Consider the following 25,892-nt stretch of genomic DNA (forward strand, 5'->3'; position numbering starts at 1 on the left):
GGGATCTGAATGCTAAAGTAGGAGAAACTTTTAGAGAGGGTGTGGTAGGTAAGTTTGGGGTGCCAGGTGTAAATGATAATGGGAGCCCTTTGATTGAACTTTGTATAGAAAGGGGTTTAGTTATAGGTAATACATATTTTAAGAAAAAGAGGATAAATAAGTATACAAGATATGATGTAGGGCGAAATGACAGTAGTTTGTTGGATTATGTATTGGTAGATAAAAGACTGTTGAGTAGACTTCAGGATGTACATGTTTATAGAGGGGCCACAGATATATCAGATCACTTTCTAGTTGTAGCTACACTGAGAGTAAAAGGTAGATGGGATACAAGGAGAATAGAAGCATCAGGGAAGAGAGAGGTGAAGGTTTATAAACTAAAAGAGGAGGCAGTTAGGGTAAGATATAAACAGCTATTGGAGGATAGATGGGCTAATGAGAGCATAGGAAATGGAGTCGAAGAGGTATGGGGTAGGTTTAAAAATGTAGTGTTAGAGTGTTCAGCAGAAGTTTGTGGTTACAGGAAAGTGGGTGCGGGAGGGAAGAGGAGCGATTGGTGGAATGATGATGTAAAGAGAGTAGTAAGGGAGAAAAAGTTAGCATATGAGAAGTTTTCACAAAGTAGAAGTGATGCAAGGAGGGAAGAGTATATGGAGAAAAAGAGAGAGGTTAAGAGATTGGTGAAGCAATGTAAAAAGAGAGCAAATGAGAGAGTGGGTGAGATGTTATCAACAAATTTTGTTGAAAATAAGAAAAAGTTTTGGAGTGAGATTAACAAGTTAAGGAAGCCTAGAGAACAAATGGATTTGTCAGTTAAAAATGTGAGACGAGAGTTATTAAATGGAGAGTTAGAGGTATTGGGAAGATGGAGGGAATATTTTGGGGAATTGTTAAATGTTGATGAAGATAGGGAAGCTGTGATTTCGTGTATAGGGCAAGGAGGAATAACATCTTGTAGGAGTGAGGAAGAGCCAGTTGTGAGTGTGGGGGAAGTTCGTGAGGCAGTAGGTAAAATGAAAGGGGGTAAGGCAGCCGGGATTGATGGGATAAAGATAGAAATGTTAAAAGCAGGTGGGGGTATAGTTTTGGAGTGGTTGGTGCAATTATTTAATAAATGTATGGAAGAGGGTAAGGTACCTAGGGATTGGCAGAGAGCATGCATAGTTCCTTTGTATAAAGGCAAAGGGGACAAAAGAGAGTGCAAAAATTATAGGGGGATGAGTATACCTGGTAAAGTGTATGGTAGAGTTATTATTGAAAGAATTAAGAGTAAGACGGAGAATAGGATAGCAGATGAACAAGGAGGCTTTAGGAAAGGTAGGGGGTGTGTGGACCAGGTGTTTACAGGGAAACATATAAGTGAACAGTATTTAGATAAGGCTAAAGAGGTCTTTGTGGCATTTATGGATTTGGAAAAGGCGTATGACAGGGTGGATAGGGGGGGGGCAATGTGGCAGATGTTGCAGGTGTATGGTGTAGGAGGTAGGTTACTGAAAGCAGTGAAGAGTTTTTATGAGGATAGTGAGGCTCAACTTAGAGTATGTAGGAAAGAGGGAAATTATTTCCCAGTAAAAGTAGGCCTTAGACAAGGATGTGTGATGTCACCGTGGTTGTTTAATATATTTATAGATGGGGTTGTAAGAGAAGTAAATGCGAGGATCTTGGCAAGAGGTGTGGAGTTAAAAGATAAAGAATCACACATAAAGTGGGAGTTGTCACAGTTGCTCTTTGCTGATGACACTCTGCTCTTGGGAGATTCTGAAGAGAAGTTGCAGAGATTGGTGGATGAATTTGGTAGGGTGTGCAAAAGAAGAAAATTAAAAGTGAATACAGGAAAGAGTAAGGTTATGAGGGTAACAAAAAGATTAGGTGATGAAAGATTGGATATCAGATTGGAGGGAGAGACTATGGAGGAGGTGAATGTATTCAGATAATTGGGAGTGGACGTGTCAGCGGATGAGTCTATGAAAGGTGAGGTGAATCATAGAATTGATGAGGGGAAAAGGGTGAGTGGTGCACTTAGGAGTCTGTGGAGACAAAGAACTTTGTCCTTGGAGGCAAACAGGGGAATGTATGAGAGTATAGTTTTACCAACGCTCTTATATGGGTGCAAAGCATGGGTGATGAATGTTGCAGCCAGAAGGCTGGAGGCAGTGGAGATGTCATGTCTGAGGGCAATGTGTGGTGTGAATATAATGCAGAGAATTCGTAGTTTGGAAGTTAGGAGGAGGTGCGGGATTACCAAAACTGTTGTCCAGAGGGCTGAGGAAGGGTTGTTGAGGTGGTTCGGACATGTAGAGAGAATGGAGCGAAACAGAGTGACTTCAAGAGTGTATCAGTCTGTAGTGGAAGGAAGGTGGGGTAGGGGTCGGCCTAGGAAAGGTTGGAGGGAGGGGGTAAAGGAGGTCTTGTGTGCGAGGGGCTTGGACTTCCAGCAGGCATGCGTGAGCGTGTTGGTAGGAGTGAATGGAGACAAATGGTTTTTAATACTTGACGTGCTGTTGGAGTGTGAGCAAAGTAACATTTATGAAGGGGTTCAGGGAAACCGGCAGGCCGGATTTGAGTCCTGGAGATGGGAAGTACAGTGCCTGCACTCTGAAGGAGGTGTGTTAATGTTGGTTTAAAAACTGTAGTGTAAAGCACCCTTCTGGCAAGACAGTGATGGAGTGAATGATGGTGAAAGTTTTTCTTTTTCGGGCCACCCTGCCTTGGTGGGAATCGGCCAGTGTGATAAATATATATATATACATACATATATATATATATATATATATATATATATATATATATATATATATATATATATATATATATATATATATATATATATATATATATATATATATATATTTATATATATATTTATATATATATATATATATATATATATATATATGTATATATATATATATATATATATATATATATATATATATATATATATATATATATATATATATTATATATATATATATATATATATATATATATATATATATATATATATATATATATATATATATATATATATATATATATATATATATATATATATATATATATATATATATATATATATATATATATATATATATATATATATATATATATATATATATATATATATATATATATATATATATATATATATATATATATGTCGTGCCGAATAGGCAGAACTTGCTATCTTGGCTTAAATAGCAGCGCTCATCTTGCCATATAGGACAAGTGAAAATTTGTGTATGCAATAATTTCGCCAAAATCATTCTGAACCTAACGAAAAAAATATATATGATCGTGTTTGTTTAGTACTAAATTACTGTAAACGTATTTAAAATATATTTAGTTGTGTTAGGCTAAAATAAATTGTTCTTGTTATAATAAGGTTAGGTAAGTTTTGTAAGATTCTTTTGGTGCAAAATTAAAAATTTTTACATTAACATTAATGAAAAAAATATATCTTTAAACGTATAAGAGAAAATTTTAGAAAGGACTTAATTTTAAACGAGTTTTTGCTAATTGACCAGTTTTACATATTCGGCACGACATATATATATATATATATATATATATATATATATATATATATATATATATATATATATATATATATATATATATATATATATATATATATATATATATATGCAAGGAATTCGCAAGAGCAGGCGAAATATACACTAACACTGATCTCTGGCTGAAGGAGACTCGAACCTACGAACCTTGGAACAAGGTACGCAGTGCTTTACGAATATATATATATATATATATATATATATATATATATATATATATATATATATATATATATATATATATATATATATATATATATATATATATACCCTCCTCCAAGCTAACAGGAACGAACCTCAGATGACCAAACGCTCCAAATTTTGGTTATTGTACCTAACAGGAACAACAGTGCACAACGGTTAGTCATACTGTTGCAAGAATCCCAATATCTTATCGCATACCATCCTTCAACTTGAGCAGGGAGCGTCAGGTTACCAACGCTTTCAACATTTCCCATACCAGACGTAAGCCAGCCGTGCATATCCCCTTCTTGAGAGTTATCTATATGTAAGTATAGATTATTTTACTTTAGGTAACGCAGTCTGCAACACATTATATTATTTTTTTGTTTCCTCCTGCTCAAATCGTGTAGAAATCGACGTAGTATAGCCTCGTTTTTTTTAAAATAAGGCTGCTATAGAACTTCCGGTGCTTTACTGAATAGTACAGCGCTAGAAAAAGAGAGGCCTGAGCTTGCTACCATCTGCCGCTCATAAGACTGCCATCCCCACGAGCCCCTTTGGGGCGGGGCAGATGGCAGACCAGAGAGGCCTAGCTTCTCCCTACGAGCCCCGTGAGGGCGGGGACTGTGGCTAGGCCTGGGGACAGTTGGTCCCACAGTTGATGGGTACTTGTACCTCCTCCCATGGGAGACTTAGGTCTCGAGACACTCCCCAGATAGTGAGCCAAGGCCGGGTCACCACGACTCACAACCACATCAAGAAGAGGTAATTTTGTTTTTAATAAATACTTTAAACAGGTAAACAGCAAATTAGGAAATGTTACAGCTACATTAGATATTTTCAAAATAAATATTTAAACAATATTGTAATAAAGTTGGTAGAATTACAGACAATATGTAAAGTAAAAGGACACAAGTGCAACTAATGTGACATTTTATTGTGGCAACGTTTCGCTCTCCAGGAGCTTTACCAAGCCATTACGTAATGGCTTGATAAAGCTCCTGGAGAGCGATACGTTGCCACAATAAAATGTCACATTAGTTGCACTTGTGTCCTTTTACTTTACATTTAAACAATATTATCAACGCCAGGATAAACAATATTTCAAGGATAGACGTGAAAAGTAGATATAAAAAATGTAAGTGTATTAAGATTCCTCTGATATAATGGAATTATTCACTCTACAGAATAAATCTACTGAAGCTCAATAAAATCCTCTCTCTCTCTCTCTCTCTCTCTCTCTCTCTCTCTCTCTCTCTCTCTCTCTCTCTCTCTCTCTCTCTCTCTCTCTGTCTCTCTCTCTCATACACGTAAAATAAGCCAATAATATCAAGGAAATGCAAAAAAAAGGCACAAAGACAAAAATCGCTTTAATCCAGGCCAAGCACTGTGAAATCCTCTCCCGGGTTGGTTTTGCTTTTAGTGACTCGTCAATTTGTTTTTTTTCTAACAGATTTCCTTTCCCGCTGCCGAGGTCATCGCTGGTACTCAAATGTAACGTTGACTTATCTCGCTCCAGGTGGTGGAAGCGGCGGCGGCGGCGGCGTTGGTGTTGGTGTTGGTGTTGGTGTTGGTGTTGGTGTTGGTGTTGGTGTTGGTGTTGGTGTTGGTGTTGGTGTTGTTGTTGCTGTTGCTGTTGCTGTTGCTGTTGTTGGTGGTGGCGGTGGCGGCGGTCGTGGCGGTGGTGGCGGTGGTGGTAATGGGGTTGGTGGTGGTGGTGGTGGTGGGAGTGGTGGTGATGATGATGATGGTAATTATGTTGGTGGTGGTGGTGGTGTTGGTGGCGGCACTTTGTTTTTCAGTACTGGGAACATGTCTTTTAACACTGGTATTTGTCGTATTACGTCACATTCAGTGAACTCCTTAGGTCATTTGATCAAGACTTTCCGCTGGTTTACCGGTCTCCTGACGTGGGTATTTGTCATGCAATGGCTAGTGGAAGACCATTTGACAATGGTCTTCCACTACCTTACCAATCCACCCTGTAAAGAACTGACCCAGGTTCTCTGCTCCGCTTAATTAAAGTGCAGCAGCACCAGCAGACCCGCCATGGATTCGATTCGATTTCCTGGTACGGAGAAACGTAGCGGTAACTTTCCATATACTTGTAATGCCCCTGCCTACCCAGCAGTAAAACACTGTCACATGAATGTTAGCTGACTGCAGTCAGTGACAACAAATAATTTTTATGAACTCTTTTCGTGCTAAAATGTCAATCCTGCGCTATGTAAGAGATACATGTGGTAACCAAAATGTTTATTAGGGAGACGTTGCGCCCACCAAGGGCTTTATCAACACAGTGTTTAACGTGGGAATAAACTAATCACAAGCCTCGGTAATAATTAAGAAAGATTAATAAATGTTTTAATTTTATATATTTCACGAGCCATTTATATTATGCTTTAAGGGTGTACATCCACTTATACTTACCTCTTGTAGCAAGCGTAAACACTAGATTCAGGTTTATATGTACGTATGAGTATGAACATTACAGGCATTTATTTCACTTTAATACAGTAGCAGTAAAAATATACAAAAGTTTTTGGACAAAAAAAATTAATCACAAAAAACATATAAATATATAAATCATTCACCATCTCAGACACACATACACACACATTCACACAGTCACACACACACACACACACACACACACACACACACACACACACACACACACACACACACACACACACACACACACACACACACACACATATATATATATCCCAAAACAATGCAAGCGAAACATCAAGTGGCGTTAATTATTCCAAAATACGACACCAAACTTGGGTAACACCTTTTAATTACTCTTTTTGTCGCTTGCATTACCTGGGTTGGCAGTAATTACCTGGTGATCAGGAAACACTATTCATGTAATTAAATATTCGAACTAAGGCTAGGAAATAAAATGATAGAGAAATAAGTCTCAGAGTATATAACTTTTGAATACTATCCCTTTTATAATAACTCATAAAAAACTAGAAATGACTGATATTTCTGCTCGTGAATACAAGTGAGAGAACTTTTTTTATTTTTTTGGAGCGTGAACAGAAATGCTGGAAATTGACTTTTTGGAAAGGGTTGGGGTGGGATATGGGGAAGTGAAGTAGAGAGGATGAGGAGGAGGAGGAGGAGATGGGATGATTGTATGGAGGGAATAAAAGATAAAGAGGAGGTGGGAATGGAAAGGTATGAGAGGGATAGAAGGAAGTTGGACTACGAAATACTTAATTAATAGGATCTGTATCATGTAACTTTCTGTTGATTTGGACCAGTGATATTCTGTATTTAAAAATGTCAAAAGTTTCTGTAGACAAAGATGCGTATCCCATTGTTAACAATGATGAACATATTTGTAATACCGCAGCAGCAACATTTAAAAATAAATCCATAATTTGAAGAGGACACTTATGATGACATTTCGGTCCGTCCTGGACTTGTACATAGTCACGACCGAGAGAGAAAAAGTTAGAAAACAAAAAGAGAGATCTAGTGCCGAAACGTCGTCTACAGCTCCCTTTACCACATTGTGTGTTTCTTTTAAATTGACAAAGATATGCACCATTCAGTCTCTTTTGCCTGTAATATTTAGTAACAGAATATCTGCAATCTTCTTAGATCAATGAACAAAAATTTTGACAGATAATATATATATTTATTTTTGTTTATATTTTGTAAGTTATGGCGTTGAACATTTTATTCTAGAAAATATCTGTTGTACATGAATGGTATACAATATCGACAAGATAAAATTAGACACTTGTGCAACATCTGGATATCTTTATTGTAGACGTTTCGCCATCCAGTGGCTTTATCAATACAGATTCTAGGACATAACTTGAAGACAGTAGAACTATATACAAAAGATGAGGGACTGAAGAAAATATCTACCTATGATAGATCTTCCAAGCAGATCCGTAACATTCCACAGACTGCTGGAAACATTCACCAGACAAGCTTTTGTCTATTGAGGAGTGAGTCAACTTCCAGAAGATCTAGGTATCCTGTGTGAAGGATCCATTTCTAGATCTGTTTATTATTCTGATTTAGTGTTTATTTTACCATCGTGTGGGTATTTTATACAATTCATCTCCATTGTTTTCAGACACTGCAGTAGAAATGGATCCTTCACAGAGAAAATGCCTAGACAAACTGGAAGCATTCAGCAGACTAGCTGGTAACATTCAATGGAGAGGTCTCCAGCTTTCAACAGATAGGGTTCATAAATTCCAGTTGTTTAAGGCTTGTAATCTGAGTACTGTGTCAGTTCATGACATTTAGATCAGCAGTATAAAACACATTGCACAAACAACGTCGCCTCACAATGGCTTGCTGACTGCGTAAACTCAAACTTTTTTGTAAACCGCTTCCACAAACGTTAAATTCTTTTCTATATGTATTTTGGCTCACCCAGCAGTTGTAGAATAAAATTTAAATTTAACTGAAAAGTCCGTATATATTCTGTCGCGGTTGAACGACTGAATTAATGAAAAAATATTTAAATTTTAACTGTTGTTTGTATAAATTGTTAAAGGCAACTGTTGTGCAACAGTTAATCTAGCCTACCCATTTTCTTATTACACAGGGCACATGGCGTGATAAATTTGTCTCTAAAACCTCATACCAGACATACATCTATGTTCTCAAATAAAATGGTTATTATCATAATTTTTTAAAGGGTGGACCGGTAAGCCAGCGTAAAGCCTCGGTCAAATAACCTGAAGGTCCAGCTGTGGGTCATCATATGACTAAGACCCTCGTCAGGAAACACTTGTCGTCTTTCCTGACAAATCTAATACCTACATTCACTGAAGTTACCATCCTTATTTCTCTATACTTGTTAGGTCGTCTGCGTCAGGACTTCATTAATCATATATTTTCTATTATCTTGGTTATGAAGAACCTTCACAGTGGTATTTTTTTTTTAAATGTGTAGTCAAGTATGTTGACTGAGAGGTAACAATACATGTTACCTCTCAGTCAACTCAGAAATTGTTTTATATGTTAACATGCATCTGTTAAATCTTGAAAGATTTTCATAGTTGTTATAATGGCTGAGTTAATGTGAAAATGGGATATGCATACTATGGGATGAGTGAAGGAGAATAGTGTCGTAATTTTCACTGGTAACCTGTAGCTAGCAAGAGTTTGAATCTTTGAATATAATAGAATTTTACCTGTAAGACCCAGTTTTTCCCATTATGAAACATGTAAACAGAGGTGGCTAAACATATTCTGATAAATTCGACACATGTAAAACACCTGGGTATCTTTATTAAGGAAACGTTTCGCCACACAGTGGCTTCATCAGTCCTATATAGAGAATGGTGAAGCCACTGTGTGACGAAACGTTTCCTTAATAACGATACAATCTTCATAAAGATTACAATCTTTTCAAGATTGATGGACTTATTTCATCAACTCCAGGCTGAGGGACTGATTACCTCAAACTCCTGATCTTCACAATTCTCCTTTGTATAGGACTGATGAAGCAACTGTGTGGCGAACAGTGTCTCACTGATCAATGTGTCGGTTCTCTGAACCATTTATCTACAAAATATATTCTATTTTATTACTTATTTGATTTTAGGGTATGGTCATATATTGTAGAAAAATTAGATGATGCACGTCATAGTTAAGATCAAATTTCAGTAATATATTTATGAAGCAGCACCAAATTAATCGGATACATTTAGGAAGAATATTATATAGGACATTTCTATTTCATTTGCTTAGGTTCACAAGGCGTAGGATTTACTGACGCTCTAAAAGTAATAATTAATTATTTTTAACCTGTTGGAGGATAACGCAAGTTAAGAAATTCTTAGTGAGGCTGAAGACACCGAGAAAGCAGTATTAAAGTATTTGGCTGACTTATCGAGAAAGGGACGTGCTTTCCAGTGCTCTAAATAAAGTGTAAATTTGACAGTGATTCTATGGCTGCTGGTGAGTTTGACTGCCATGTAGTATGTAGTCTGTCCTAGGTACAGTTTCCAGAATAGATTTTTTTTTTAAGAAACCAATCGAGATTTTATCTTTAAAAACTCTTTCGCACTGAGTGAAAACAGCCAGGTAGGTAGACTGGCTTCCGTGTGATTGTATCATGCATGTAGGTAGAGCTAGCTTCCTTATGGACACATGGTCAGGTAGAATGTCTTGGTTTCTTATTCAGGTAGATTTAGAAACATAGGCAGGAACATTTTATATTACTGTATCATTTCTCTTCCTATTCCTGTGTCATTCCCTATTCCATTGTTTCCTTTCAACCAGTTGCTTAATGAGAAATTGTGTTGCAGACAATGCGCATCTCATCCGACTTTTATTCTTTGTTCTCTGGAAGGGTAGAAAACCCGGCTCACATAAATATATTATATAAAATGGATAAATGTTCATAATGCAAACTTGCAGAGCTTTGGATGCGACTGATACCCTGAAGACCAGAATACAGCCAACGACTTTTCTTGATAAGAGATTTTTAGCAGCAGAATAGTTTTCGAGATTTTATTCGATGGTATTCTTAACGTTGTTAAGAACACCATCAAGTGTTAATCAATATCAGTTTTGAGAGCTGAATTAAGAGGATGATCGACTTCAATCCCATTACGAACAATTGAAGATTCTCTAGTATAGCAATATTTCAAGCACTGACATTGTTTGCCCGTTCTGTAGCTTGTTAAGAAATACAAGCTCAAGTGATACAGCCAGTGAAGAAAGAGAACAGATTATAAACCACGGTACGGGAGGGGATTGAACTCGTAGCTAATTGTTTGCATTCCTGTCATTACGATTTCGTGAGTCATGATGACGGCTTTGAGGGAATTTGAGCTAGAGTTCGTCACGGCAACGCTGGCGGGAGATTCATCTATAAAAATTGCATTTGTGGTCACAGTGGTACCTATGATAACTTTCCTATGGTATATATATATATATATATATATATATATATATATATATATATATATATATATATATATATATATATATATTGTTGGATAAATCTTATTTTAACCAGCTGACCCAGTGGCTAACGCGTCGGTTTGTAGTTCCATCCCCGCCCTTGCCTTGGTTTATTTGCAGTCGTGTCATTACGATTTCTTGTGTCGAGAACAGCTTTTCTATCACATTTGCAGTTATCATAATGTTTTCAAGTCGTGTAAAAAAAAGAGCAGATATTCATCTATAACGAGAACACCCAAAAACACTGAGGCAGGGATGGGGTGACCCGAGAAAGATGTAACACTTTCATCACTCAATTCATCACTGTCTTGCTAGAGGCGTGCCTATACTGCAGTTCAAAAACTTAAACTGCAACATATCTCCACCCTTCCTTAGCTGTGAACCCCAGTAAGTTAACTTCACATTAAGCAACTGATTGAAAGAAAACAATGCCAACCTTCCCACTGAGATGCTCTCCCCATTCCAATTCATATTTGTTTTAAAGTTGTCAGAACAATCAAGTAACAAACCACAATTATGTCATGCAATGAAAATGAAAGATAAAAATGAGTCAATAATTAAAAATAAATGAAGTTCTTTTTTTTCGTATTCAGAATTAAACAGTTTATTTTTCATGGCTGTTTGTATTTCTTGTACAAAAAATTAAGGAGGTTCAAAGCGATTTCTTGAGTTCCTCAATTGGGCAGTGGAGTGTAAAAACCTTAAGAACATAAGAAAGAAGGAACAATGCAGCAGGCCTACAGGCCCATGTAAAGCAGGTCCAATTCTCCCACCGGCTTAAGCCAATGCCTAAACTTAGTCAGGTCAGTCACATTCACTGAAGCGAGGAGCACGGCATCTGACCCAGTAGCACAAGCTAGTCAGGTCCAATTCACACTCACCCACACCCACTCATGTATTTATCTAACGTTAGCGCAAGACAGGATAGGTTCGCTGCCACTCAGTGTATAAATATTTTCCTTGAAACCATCATAAATGCAAGTGGCTGTTGCTCTCTTGGGCTCCTACAGGTCTTCAGGGACAACGGGAACGCTGTGCTCCTGTCCCCGGCGCTGATGGACCTCACGCCAGAGGCCATGTCTCAGCTCCTCAAGGAACCTCTGAGGATCACCTCGGAGACCGTCATCTTTAAGGCTCTCGTTAAATGGTAAATAAATAAGTGTAGTGAATCCTCTCTCTCTCTCTCTTTTACCTGTATTGTGTCTTGTTTTCTCTATCTGTACTGTCTCAAATTTTCCTGAACTGTCTCTTTTTCATGAACTGTCTCTCTTACTCCCCCATTTTGTTTTTATTCCCCTTTCTTCCTCAAACCCTCTTCATCATTTTTTTCTCTCTCTATCTTCTTTTTCTAGTTATCAGATGATTCATATTCTTCTAGGCTCTATTCTTTTGCAATTACGTTATGCTTTTGCTTATAATACTAAGCAGTTCTGTAGTGCCTTGGGAAAATATCTTCCAACACCTTGAAAATAAAATAGTAGTCTTCATGACTCTTACAGCTGGAAATTTTATTGAAATCACAATCTTCAAGAAATATAAATAATTTTAACCATAACTCAACGCTACAGATAATGCCTTGTCAAGAATGAACTGCAACACAAGTCTTTCCAAGTTATGGCAAAAAATTCTGAGCTGGATATTTGAGCTACTTTTAATTTATTTTTAACTTTTAGTGGAGATGGGGAGGGGAAGTGCAAACTTAAAAGTGTGAAGTTTATATACGTGCAAATCTAATACACCTCTAATAGTTTCTGCTTTGCAGACGAAAATATGATTTTCGACTAAAGCCTCGTCATTTCCCATGAAAAAGGCGTACGGCTCACAGTCGCGAAGAAAAAAACATGTTGCAGGACAGCTTTTATTGGGAGAAAGTTTAGCTCTGTGTAGAACTGTAACAAGTCATGATATAAGCTCTACATAGATCGAACCGTTGTCTCAATAAAAGCTTTTACTGGAACCAGTCATTTCCTTATCGTTCTGAATAAGCAGCCGTTGTCATTGTTCTAGCCATATTTCAACTATCTAAAAAAATTTATGTTCGAGGGATCAGGGTTTATAAGTCAGAGTCTTGATTTTCCCAGTCCCAGGTAAAACATTCTACCTTTGTATAAAATATTCTAAGCATTTTTGTAAAGCAAGGGCTCAAATAAACATAACTGTAAAACGTTTAGACAAAGTGACAAATCTGTACATATAACCATTATCCTCACTGCGATTATTCTCCAATGAAACAATCAGCGTTTATTTACCCTAATCATTTCTAGTAATAAAGGGTATGTTATTATACTTTCCACATCTTTTGCTAAATTATGAAATAAATATGCGAATTGTTCTCACGTATATGACCTACACAGGCAAGAAAAGTGAGTTACTTATTTACATTTCAGGGGTCAAGCTCAGCTGAAGCTCCAAGGGAAGCCCCTGAAACCGTCGGCCCTCCGCCAAGAAATTACACACTTCCTACCTCTGATACGCTTTTTTACCATGACCTCCGACGAGTTTGTGCAGAACGTGCTGACCACCGATGTGCTGACGCCGGAGGAGAATGTGTATGTGCTGAAACAAATAGCCAAGCCGCAGAGCGATCCGGGACACCATTCCCCTTTGGGCAAATCGCTGCAGATCAACACCAGCAGGGAGAGCAGAGCCTCACTCATCACGAAGGTGAGGGTCACGTCACAACGGGTAAACACCGCTACCTCTCTAATTTATAGCCAGTGCGATGAGAGCTTCACAAGCTTACCATATTCCATCATCATTAAGAAAAGTATGTGGGTAGGACTGCAGTTTTGTATATCAAAGTGCGCTTTGACCGTGTAGAACATTTAGTGCACTTGGCAGCAAAAATAAATACAACACATAAGAAAAACAGAAGTTACTACCATGAATGACGCACAGAACACAAATGAGTACTGTTAGACCAAGTTAAAATAATCAGCATCGGTTAAAATTCCATAAAAGTGTTAACATCAAAAGACTGAAGAATTTTCCCAAGATGTGAAAGATATTCGCCGGTAGATTCCTGTTTAATTTGTTTCCTGTATGCAGGGCCCACTGGGCCTGGGAATTATGCAAATATAACTTGCATAATAACTAAGTAGCACTTCTGTCTTGCAATTAGTAAACAAACCACTCCACGGGCGGGGACAGAACCCGCGATCAGAGAGTCACAAAACTCCAGACTGACGCGCTAGCCACTGGGCCAGCTGGCTGGCGGGTTATATCCCCGCCCGTGGCATGGTTTGTTTGCAATCGTGTCATTACGACTTCGTGTCATGTTGACGGCTTTGAGAGGACATGAGCTAGAGCTAGTCACGGCGACGCTGGCAGGAGATTCGTCTGTAAAAACTTGCATTTGTGGTCACAATGGTGCCTATGCTTACCTTCCTATGGTGTATAAATATACCTAGTTGGACAACTCTCCTTGTAGCCAACTGGCCCAGTGGCAAGCGCGACGGTCCGTAGTTTTGTGACTCTGATCGCGGGTTCTATCCCCGCCCGTGGTATGGTTTGTTTCAATCGTGTCTTTACGATTTCGTGAGTCTTGCAATTAGAAGACAGAGGATGAAGGATAGATCCTTTACTACTACTTTCACTGAATGATCCATGCAAGCTTAGCGCTTTACATAAATAAATAAAACGATAAAAATAAGTCTTGCCACAGTTTCCATCTTTCTTCATCCGAGATTGCAGACTCAAGGCACAAGCTCTCCTCAACAAACCGCCCATGGAACAGCCCTCTAAGCAGTACATAGTGCTCCCATGTGGTGATGTTGCCACGAATACTCGCCGGGCACTTGCTAAAAGTAACATCAACGTTTCCACCATAAACACATCATCTATCAAAGACCTCACTACGAAACGCAGCCCCACACGTCTAACTTCCACAGCAGGCGTCTAAACTATCCCCTGTGAATTCTGTTCCAAGAAATATGTAGGCGAGACAGGCAGAGATCTTCCATGAGGAAGTGGAACAGAATTCTTCCTCCGTAAGCCATGCGTGTCGTAAGAGGCGACTAAAATGCCGGGAGCAAGGGGCTAGTAATTCCTCCTGTAAACATTACTAAAGTTATAAAGAGAAACTTTTGTTTTTCTTTTTGGGCTACCCTGCCTTGGTGGGATACGGCCGGTTTGTTGAAAGAAGATATATATATATATATATATATATATATATATATATATATATATATATATATATATATATATATATATGACTCACGGGCGGGAATAGAACCCGCGACCAGAGAGTAGACCGTCGTGTTAGCCACTATAAGATTCGTCCAACTAGGTACATTTCTACAGTATAGGAAGGTTAGCATAGGCACCACTGTGACCACAAATGCAAGTTTTTACAGACGAATCTCCAGCTAGCGTGGCCGTGACGAACTCTAACTCAAGTCCCCTCAAAGTCGTCACCATGACTCACGAAATCGTAATGACACGATTGCAAACAAATCATACCACGGGTGGGGATAGAACCCGCGATCAGAGAGTCTCGAAACTCCAGACCATCGCGTTAGCCACTGGACCAGCTAGCCACAGTAAGAATCGTCCAACTAGGTATATTTCTACGCCATAGGATGGTTAGCATAGGCACCACTGGTGCCTATGCTGGTCTAGAGTTTTGAGACTCTCTGATTGCGGGTTCTATCCCCGCCCGTGGTATGGTTTATATATATATATATATATATATATATATATATATATATATATATATATATATATATATATATATATATATATATATATATATATGTATATATATATATATATATATATATATATATATATATATATAAGTAGTCAACTTTTCTTCTGGGGGAGGAACTTCCGGTTTGGGCCTTTCACTGGGCGAGGAACTTCCGGTTTAGGCCTTCCACTGAGCGAGGTATCCGGTCTAGGACCAGCAGCTGGAGGGTCACCTTTTCACACCTAGGTGTTACTTCCGGTTTTGACCATGACCTCGCCCTCGAGACTACCTCACCCTTGACCCCCCAACCAATACCCCCACCCCCACGACCCCCCGCCTTGCGACCCCGCCGTCGCGCCGCGCGCCCCGCGCGCCCGCGCGCCCCGCCCCGCCGCCCCGCGCGCCCGCGCCCCGCGCGCCCCGCCCCGCCGCCCCGCGCGCCCCGCCCCACCCCGCGCGCCCCGCCCGCGCCCCTTCGCGCCTTCTGCTGCGCCTTCTGCAGCGTCGTCCGGATCGCCCCCGCGCCTCGAATTTTTTTCCGATTTTTTTCGAATTTTTTTTGAATTTCATTTTCTTGTGCTCTCCATCTCCTTGGATCAAGGTTTTTTGGATTGCCCCTCCTTCCACCCCCCATCCCCAAAAAATTTCTCAATATTACCAAGTTTTTGCATTCCCCCCTATGGGGGTTTCTCCATCTCCTCGGATCAAATTTTTTGAGGTTCCCCCTCTCACTTTCACCCCCATCCCAAAATTTCTCAATATTACCAAGTTTTTGGATCCCCCCTATGGGTTTTTCGAAATTCTCCATCTCCTCAGATCAAATTTTTAAGGTTCCCCCTCCCACTTTCACCCCCCAATCCCAAAAATTTCTCGATAATACAAGTTTTGGATTCCCCCCTATGGGGGTTTTGAATTTCTTATGATCACCTTGGATCAAATTTTTGGATTACCCCTCCCACTTTCGCCCGCCCCCCACCTCAAATTTCTCGATAATACAAGTTTTTTGGATTCCTCCCTATGGGGTTTTTCGAAATTCTCCATCTCCTCGGATCAAGTTTTTTGGATACCCCTCCTTTCACCCCCCCATCCCCAAATTTTCTCGATAATACAAGTTTTGGATACTCCCCCCTATGAGGTTCTCAATATCAAAGTCTCCACTTCCTCGGATCCCCCTCCCACTTTCACTCCCACCTCAAATTTCTCGACAATACCAAGACTCCATCTCCTCGGATCGAGTTTTTTGGATCCTCCCTATGGGTTTTCGAAATTCTCCATCTCCTTGGATCAAATTTTTGGATTACCCCTCACACTTTCACTCCCACCCCAAAATTTCTCGATAATACAAGTTTTTGGATTCCCCCCCTATGGGGTTTTCGAAATTCTCCATCTCCTTGGATCAAGGTTTTTGGAATCCCCCCTCTGGGGGTAAGCATTCAAATGAACTCCTCCTATGGGGGCATGCTTACTACAGGTCTAAACATCTTCCCCTTATTATTTTAAAATGAACTAAAAGTTTCCTCTCATTAAGTCAAATGAACTAAAAGTTTCCTCTCATTAAGTTAAAATGAACTAAAAAAAAGCGTTTACTCGGCGGTCAGTGACGTCACGCGCACACAGGTTGAATCAGGTCGGTCCTTTTAGTTCATTCAAGATAATAAGGGAACATAGTAGTGACGTCACGTGATGACCGCGCACACAGGTTGAATCTTGTCTACCCTTTTACCCACCCTCCCAAACCCTCACACTCCAACCATCACCTCACAATTTTCACTCATAACCCCCAATTTTTCTCGTTTTAACCCTTTTAGTTCATTAAAGTTAATAAGGGGACACATGCATCAGAAAGTCACCACATCGCTTACATCCACTTTCGTTAAATTCACTACTCACAATTTTACATATTACGAAGTTAAATACGCACTTTTACTTTTGAACATCTTCAAAACACTCTCATAAATCATTTGAATACTCACAAAAAATACCTTTATACATTTCCAAACAACACTGAATTACTCCAAAAACATCATTCGAACACCCCCAAATCACCTCTGAATACTCCCAGAACACCTTCATAAGTACTCTTGCACATCATTTGAACACCTTCATAAGTACTCTCATAATCATTTGTACACCTTCAAAACACCTTTGAATACTCACATAAACACCCTTGAACACCTTCAAAACACCTTCAAAGCACTCTCATAATCATTTGAACACCTTCAAAACACCCTTGAACACCTTCAAAACACCCTTGATCACCTTCAAAAAAAAACAACATTTGAACACACTCAAAACACCTTTGAACACCTTTGAACATTTCCAAACAACACTGAAACACTTCCAAAAAACACAATTTGAGTACTCCCAATTACACCACTGATTACTACTAAAACACCGCTGAATTCAATCAAAACACCCTTCAACACCTTCAAACACCCTTGAACACCTTCAAAACACTCTTGAACACCTTCAAAAACACCTTTGAACATTTCCAAAACACTATTTGAGTACTCCCAATTACACCACTGAATACTACTAAAACACCGATGAATTCAATCAAAACACCCTTCAACACCTTCAAAACACCTTTGAACACCTTTGAATACTCACATAAACACCCTTGAACACCTTCAAAACACCTTTGAATAACCTCAAAACACCTTTGAACACCTTCAAAACACCCTTGAACACCTTCAAAACACCTTTGAATAACCTCAAAACACCTTTGAACACCTTCAAAACACCCTTGAACACCTTCAAAAACAACATTTGAACACACTCAAAACACCTTTGAACATTTCCAAAACACTATTTGAGTACTCCCAAATAAGATTTGACATCTCTAATTTATCTGCACTTTCATTAAATTACAACTCATCCCTCAGTCTCCAGACTAGGCATTTTCTCGTTTTTTACCCTTTTAGTTCATTAAAGTTATTAAGGGGACACAATACATCAGAAAAAAGTCACAAAAACTAACTCAAACACTTTACTTTGAACACCCCCAAAAACACTCTCATAATCATTTGAATACTCACATAAACACCCTTGAACACCTTCAAACACCTTTGAATATCGTTTTTAAACTAATTTCATCACAACCCACTTATATCATCTTTTTCGGTAACTCTAATTCGACAACAACACCCACAACACCCACATCCCACAACACCCATGAACATTTCCAAAACACTATTTGAGTACTCCCAATTACACCACTGATTACTACTAAAACACCGCTGAATTCAATCAAAACGCCCTTCAACACCTTCAAACTCCCTTGAACACCTTCAAAACACTCTTGAACACTTTCAAAAACACCTTTGAACATTTCCAATCAACACTGAAACACTTCCAAAAAACACAATTTGAGTACTCCCAATTACACCACTGAATACTACTAAAACACCGCTGAATTCAATCAAAACACCCTTCAACACCTTCAAAACACCTTTGAACACCTTCAAAACACCTTTGACACCTTCAAAACACTCTTGAACACCTTCAGAAAACACCTTCGAACATTTCCAATCAACACTGAAACACTTCCATACCCAACTATTGCGACATGTTTTCAACACCCCCTCCATTCTTTTTCCAATATATCATAACTTTTCAATTCTATAATTTCTTTTTAAAATATTCACACATTACCTTTATATTCAGTAAAATCTCTCCATATTTCTAATTACAACCCTCCCCATACCCCTCTCCATCTCACCCGCATTCTTCACATCCACTCACCCATCTCCCAACATACCTCTTCTGAACACACACACAAAAAAATCACATTTCACATCCACAAATGCATCTCAAATCCACTAAAATCACTGTAACCAAGATATTCACACACACACACCTTACCTAACCTAACCTAACCTAACCTAACCTAACCTAGCCTAACCTAACCTAACCTAACCTAACCTAACCTAACCTAACCTGTCCTAACCTAACCTAACCTAACCTAACCGAACCTACCCTAACCTAATTTAACCTAACCTAACCTTACCGAACCTACCCTAACCTAACTTAACCTAACCTAACCTATCCTAACCTTACCGAACCTACCCTAACCTAACCTTACCTAACATAACCTACCCTAACCTAACCTAACTTTACCTAACCTAACCTAACCAAACCTACCCTAACCTAACTTAACCTATCCTAACCTTACCTAACTTATCCTAACCTAACCTAACTCCCCATACCCCTCTCCATCTCACCCGCATTTCTTCACATCCACTCACCCATCTCCCAACATACCTCTTCTGAACACACACACAAAAAAATCACATTTCACATCCACAAATGCATCTCAAATCCACTAAAATCACTGTAACCAAGATATTCACACACACACACCTTACCTAACCTAACCTTACCTAACCTAACCTACCCTAACCTAACTTAACCTAACATAACCTAACCTAACCTTACCTAACCTAACCTAACCTTACCTAACCTAACCTTACCTAACCTACCCTAACCTAACCTTACCTAACCTAACCTAGCCTAACCTAACCTATCTTAACCTTACCTAACCTAACCTTACCTAACATAACCTAACTTAACCTAACCGAACCTAACCTAACCTTACCTAACTTATCCTAACCTAACCTACCCTAACCTAACCTACCCTAACCTGTCCTAACCTAACCTAACCTAACCTAACCTAACCTAACCGAACCTACCCTAACCTAATTTAACCTAACCTAACCTTACCGAACCTACGCTAACCTAACTTAACCTAACCTAACCTATCCTAACCTTACCGAACCTACCCTAACCTAACCTTACCTAACATAACCTAGCCTAACCTAACCTAACTTTACCTAACCTAACCTAACCTAACCAAACCTACCCTAACCTAACTTAACCTATCCTAACCTTACCTAACTTATCCTAACCTAACCTAACCTAACCTTACCTAACATAATCTAACCTATCTTATCCTAATCCAACCTAACCTAACCTTACCTAACCTATCTTATCCTAATCTAACCTTGCCTAACCATTACCTAACCTAACCTAACCTATCTTATCCTAATCCAACCTAACCTAGCCGAACCTATCCTAAAATATATTGGAACACCCCCAAAACACTATTTGAGTACTCCAGAATTACTTTGAACGACTCCATTTTGGATATATCCAAATTAGTTTTGAAAACTTTATCGTAAAATCGAACATTATTTTCTTGTTGGTAAAACACACTCAATGGTAGAAATATTTACTCGATTTCCGAATAGAAGCACTGTCCTCGCTCTGAGAGACTCATTGTGGGTCACCCCAACACATGGTGTAATGCGCTTCACACCCAAGGTAGAACATAACACCTGCGTCAACTCAGGACAGACAGGCGCCATGTAATGCGGGTAACATCCAAGGTAGAAAATCATCTCTTTCCAGACCAACTGTCTATCCTAACCTAACCTAACCTAACCTAACCTAATTCCTAACCTAACCTAACCTCACCTAACCGAACCTAACCTAACTCCATCAATCACCTCTATCCTAACCTAACCTAACCTAACCTAACCCAACCTAACCTAACCTAACCTAACCTAACCTAACCTAACCTACCCTAACCTAACCTTACCTAACCTAACCTAGCCTAACCTAACCTATCTTAACATTCGCACAAAAATAAGACATACACAAAAATACCACAACACTTCCACCAACATCTATAACATAACATGAGCACTATAACATATCACTATCACAAAAAAATAATACACAAACACCCACATATTATACATTTCAATTGGAAATTTAAGACATGAGACATACACACCAAATCTAAGACATTCACCTCCAACTAAGACATACACATCACCCTTAAAACTTCCTTCCTTATTCATTCCGCATATCTCCTAGAGCTGTTTTAACCCCGACGGATCCACCACGACGTAGGAGCCAGAGTGTAGTAGGTGGTGTTGGAGTGGTGATGGTTCCTCTGGCTCCTACGTCGTGATGGAACCGTCGGGGTTAAAACAGCTCTAGGAGATATGCGGAATGAATAAGGAAGGAAGTTTTAAGGGTGATGTGTATGTCTTAGTTGGAGGTGAATGTCTTAGATTTGGTGTGTATGTCTCATGTCTTAAATTTCCAATTGAAATGTATAATATGTGGGTGTTTGTGTATTATTTTTTTTTGTGATAGTGATATGTTATAGTGCTCATGTTATGTTATAGATGTTGGTGGAAGTGTTGTGGTATTTTTGTGTATGTCTTATTTTTGTGCGAATGTTTAAAAAAATAAGTGTTTTCAGTGATCATAGTAGTTTTGAGATGCATGATCTTAGATTTTTTGGTGATCTTGGTGATTAGTGTTGATAGATGACGGTAAACATGATATGGAATTGGTGATCGTGATTTTTGTGTGAATAATTATAAAAATGTGTGTTTTCTGTGATCTTGGTGTTGGGGATCATAAAATCTGGTAATCGTCTTGGATATAGTGTTCTTAGATAATGTAGGGTACAACAGGTTGAAACAAGGGGGTTAGGTGTGATGTTACCAACCACCAAGTAACACAATGGGAGTGTGACGTCACTGGAGGTGACCTCGTCGGTCCTGTGAGGTGAGACATCGTGTGTTGGTGGTAGTGAGGTGAGTGCGCTTAGATATTGTCAAATATGATTTTTTTTTTTGTGTGTGTGTGTGTGAAATGTTTATAAAAATTATTGTTTTCTGTGATATTAGTGATTTTGAGGTAAGTGAACATGGGTGATTGTAGTTGGTGATTGTCTTATATTATGTGTGTGTATAAGATATGTTTTCAGTTGATGGTGATCATGTACTAAGTGTTTGCGTATTAGGTTTGTGTTCATGCTTTTTTTTTTTATGCGCCAAATGGGGAGGGAGTTCTTGGTTATAGTGATTTGAGGGGATTTCTATAAAAAGGATGTTAGATGGTGATGTTAAACTTAGTTTTCTGGTGATTTTGACGGTGATTGGTAGTATTCAGTGGTGATTTGGTAGTAATCAGTAGTGTTTTTTTGGGAGTATTCGGAGGTGTTTGATGGTGTTTTTTTTTGAAGGTGTTCAAATGATGTGCAGAGCATTTTTTTGAAGAAGATCAGTGGTGTTCAGAGTTGGTTCAAAGTTAGTCAGTGTTTAGGTTAGGTTAGGATAGGTTAGGTTAGGATAAGTTAGGTTAGGTTAGGTTAGGTTAGGTTAGGTTAGGTTAGGTTAGGTTGGGACGGGTTAGGATAGGTTAGGTTAGGTTAGGTTAGGTTCGGTAGGTTAGGTAAGGTTAGGTTAGATTAAGTTAGGTAGTATTCGAGGTGTTTGATGGAGTTAGGTTAGGTTAGGATAGGTTAGGTTAGGTTAGGTTAGAGGTGTTTGATGGAGTTAGGTTGGGTTAGGTTAGGTTAGGTTAGGTTAGGATAGAGGTGATTGATGGAGTTAGGTTAGGTTCGGTTAGGTGAGGTTAGGTTAGGTTAGGAATTAGGTTAGGTTAGGTTAGGTTAGGTTAGGATAGACAGTTGGTCTGGAAAGAGATGATTTTCTACCTTGGATGTTACCCGCATTACATGGCGCCTGTCTGTCCTGAGTTGACGCAGGTGTTATGTTCTACCTTGGGTGTGAAGCGCATTACACCATGTGTTGGGGTGACCCACAATGAGTCTCTCAGAGCGAGGACAGTGCTTCTATTCGGAAATCGAGTAAATATTTCTACCATTGAGTGTGTTTTACCAACAAGAAAATAATGTTCGATTTTACGATAAAGTTTTCAAAACTAATTTGGATATATCCAAAATGGAGTCGTTCAAAGTAATTCTGGAGTACTCAAATAGTGTTTTGGGGGTGTTCCAATATATTTTAGGATAGGTTCGGCTAGGTTAGGTTGGATTAGGATAAGATAGGTTAGGTTAGGTTAGGTAATGGTTAGGCAAGGTTAGATTAGGATAAGATAGGTTAGGTAAGGTTAGGTTAGGTTGGATTAGGATAAGATAGGTTAGATTATGTTAGGTAAGGTTAGGTTAGGTTAGGTTAGGATAAGTTAGGTAAGGTTAGGATAGGTTAAGTTAGGTTAGGGTAGGTTTGGTTAGGTTAGGTTAGGTTAGGTAAAGTTAGGTTAGGTTAGGCTAGGTTATGTTAGGTAAGGTTAGGTTAGGGTAGGTTCGGTAAGGTTAGGATAGGTTAGGTTAGGTTAAGTTAGGTTAGCGTAGGTTCGGTAAGGTTAGGTTAGGTTAAATTAGGTTAGGGTAGGTTCGGTTAGGTTAGGTTAGGTTAGGTTAGGTTAGGTTAGGACAGGTTAGGGTAGGTTAGGTTAGGGTAGGTTAGGTTAGGATAAGTTAGGTAAGGTTAGGTTAGGTTCGGTTAGGTTAAGTTAGGTTATGTTAGGTAAGGTTAGGTTAGGTAAGGTTAAGATAGGTTAGGTTAGGCTAGGTTAGGTTAGGTAAGGTTAGGTTAGGGTAGGTTAGGTAAGGTTAGGTTAGGTAAGGTTAGGTTAGGTTAGGTAAGGTTAGGTTAGGTTATGTTAGGTTAAGTTAGGTTAGGGTAGGTTAGGTTAGGTAAGGTTAGGTTAGGTAAGGTGTGTGTGTGTGAATATCTTGGTTACAGTGATTTTAGTGGATTTGAGATGCATTTGTGGATGTGAAATGTGATTTTTTTGTGTGTGTGTTCAGAAGAGGTATGTTGGGAGATGGGTGAGTGGATGTGAAGAAATGCGGGTGAGATGGAGAGGGGTATGGGGAGTTAGGTTAGGTTAGGATAAGTTAGGTAAGGTTAGGATAGGTTAAGTTAGGTTAGGGTAGGTTTGGTTAGGTTAGGTTAGGTAAAGTTAGGTTAGGTTAGGGTAGGTTATGTTAGGTAAGGTTAGGTTAGGGTAGGTTCGGTAAGGTTAGGATAGGTTAGGTTAGGTTAAGTTAGGTTAGGGTAGGTTCGGTAAGGTTAGGTTAGGTTAAATTAGGTTAGGGTAGGTTCGGTTAGGTTAGGTTAGGTTAGGTTAGGACAGGTTAGGTTAGGTTAGGTTAGGTTAGGTTAGGTTAGGTTAGGCTAGGTTAGGTTAGGTTAGGTTAGGTTAGGTTAGGTAAGGTGTGTGTGTGTGAATATCTTGGTTACAGTGATTTTAGTGGATTTGAGATGCATTTGTGGATGTGAAATGTGATTTTTTTGTGTGTGTGTTCAGAAGAGGTATGTTGGGAGATGGGTGAGTGGATGTGAAGAATGCGGGTGAGATGGAGAGGGGTATGGGGAGGGTTGTAATTAGAAATATGGAGAGATTTTACTGAATATAAAGGTAATGTGTGAATATTTTAAAAAGAAATTATAGAATTGAAAAGTTATGATATATTGGAAAAAGAATGGAGGGGGTGTTGAAAACATGTCGCAATAGTTGGGTATGGAAGTGTTTCAGTGTTGATTGGAAATGTTCGAAGGTGTTTTCTGAAGGTGTTCAAGAGTGTTTTGAAGGTGTCAAAGGTGTTTTGAAGGTGTTCAAAGGTGTTTTGAAGGTGTTGAAGGGTGTTTTGATTGAATTCAGCGGTGTTTTAGTAGTATTCAGTGGTGTAATTGGGAGTACTCAAATTGTGTTTTTTGGAAGTGTTTCAGTGTTGATTGGAAATGTTCAAAGGTGTTTTTGAAAGTGTTCAAGAGTGTTTTGAAGGTGTTCAAGGGAGTTTGAAGGTGTTGAAGGGCGTTTTGATTGAATTCAGCGGTGTTTTAGTAGTAATCAGTGGTGTAATTGGGAGTACTCAAATAGTGTTTTGGAAATGTTCATGGGTGTTGTGGGATGTGGGTGTTGTGGGTGTTGTTGTCGAATTAGAGTTACCGAAAAAGATGATATAAGTGGGTTGTGATGAAATTAGTTTAAAAACGATATTCAAAGGTGTTTGAAGGTGTTCAAGGGTGTTTATGTGAGTATTCAAATGATTATGAGAGTGTTTTTGGGGGTGTTCAAAGTAAAGTGTTTGAGTTAGTTTTTGTGACTTTTTTCTGATGTATTGTGTCCCCTTAATAACTTTAATGAACTAAAAGGGTAAAAAACGAGAAAATGCCTAGTCTGGAGACTGAGGGATGAGTTGTAATTTAATGAAAGTGCAGATAAATTAGAGATGTCAAATCTTATTTGGGAGTACTCAAATAGTGTTTTGGAAATGTTCAAAGGTGTTTTGAGTGTGTTCAAATGTTGTTTTTGAAGGTGTTCAAGGGTGTTTTGAAGGTGTTCAAAGGTGTTTTGAGGTTATTCAAAGGTGTTTTGAAGGTGTTCAAGGGTGTTTTGAAGGTGTTCAAAGGTGTTTTGAGGTTATTCAAAGGTGTTTTGAAGGTGTTCAAGGGTGTTTATGTGAGTATTCAAAGGTGTTCAAAGGTGTTTTGAAGGTGTTGAAGGGTGTTTTGATTGAATTCATCGGTGTTTTAGTAGTATTCAGTGGTGTAATTGGGAGTACTCAAATAGTGTTTTGGAAATGTTCAAAGGTGTTTTTGAAGGTGTTCAAGAGTGTTTTGAAGGTGTTCAAGGGTGTTTGAAGGTGT

The 25,892-nt window shown here is 38.8% G+C and overlaps 1 protein-coding gene across 7 annotated transcripts in view; it reads left to right on the forward strand.

The window, feature by feature from the left end:
• Positions 1-25,892, forward strand: part of LOC128688952 (BTB/POZ domain-containing protein 6) — a 189,176-nt gene that overhangs the window by 149,024 nt on the left and 14,260 nt on the right. For all 7 annotated transcript variants that reach the window (XM_053777020.2, XM_053777018.1, XM_053777021.2 and 4 more), the window contains 2 exons: positions 11,729-11,865; positions 13,106-13,382. In XM_053777020.2, coding sequence (XP_053632995.1) covers positions 11,729-11,865; positions 13,106-13,382 — 414 coding nt within the window. The remainder of the gene's footprint in view (positions 1-11,728; positions 11,866-13,105; positions 13,383-25,892) is intronic.

The sequence above is a fragment of the Cherax quadricarinatus genome, chromosome 16, assembly GCF_038502225.1.
Source record: "Cherax quadricarinatus isolate ZL_2023a chromosome 16, ASM3850222v1, whole genome shotgun sequence".
Taxonomy (NCBI): domain Eukaryota; kingdom Metazoa; phylum Arthropoda; class Malacostraca; order Decapoda; family Parastacidae; genus Cherax; species Cherax quadricarinatus.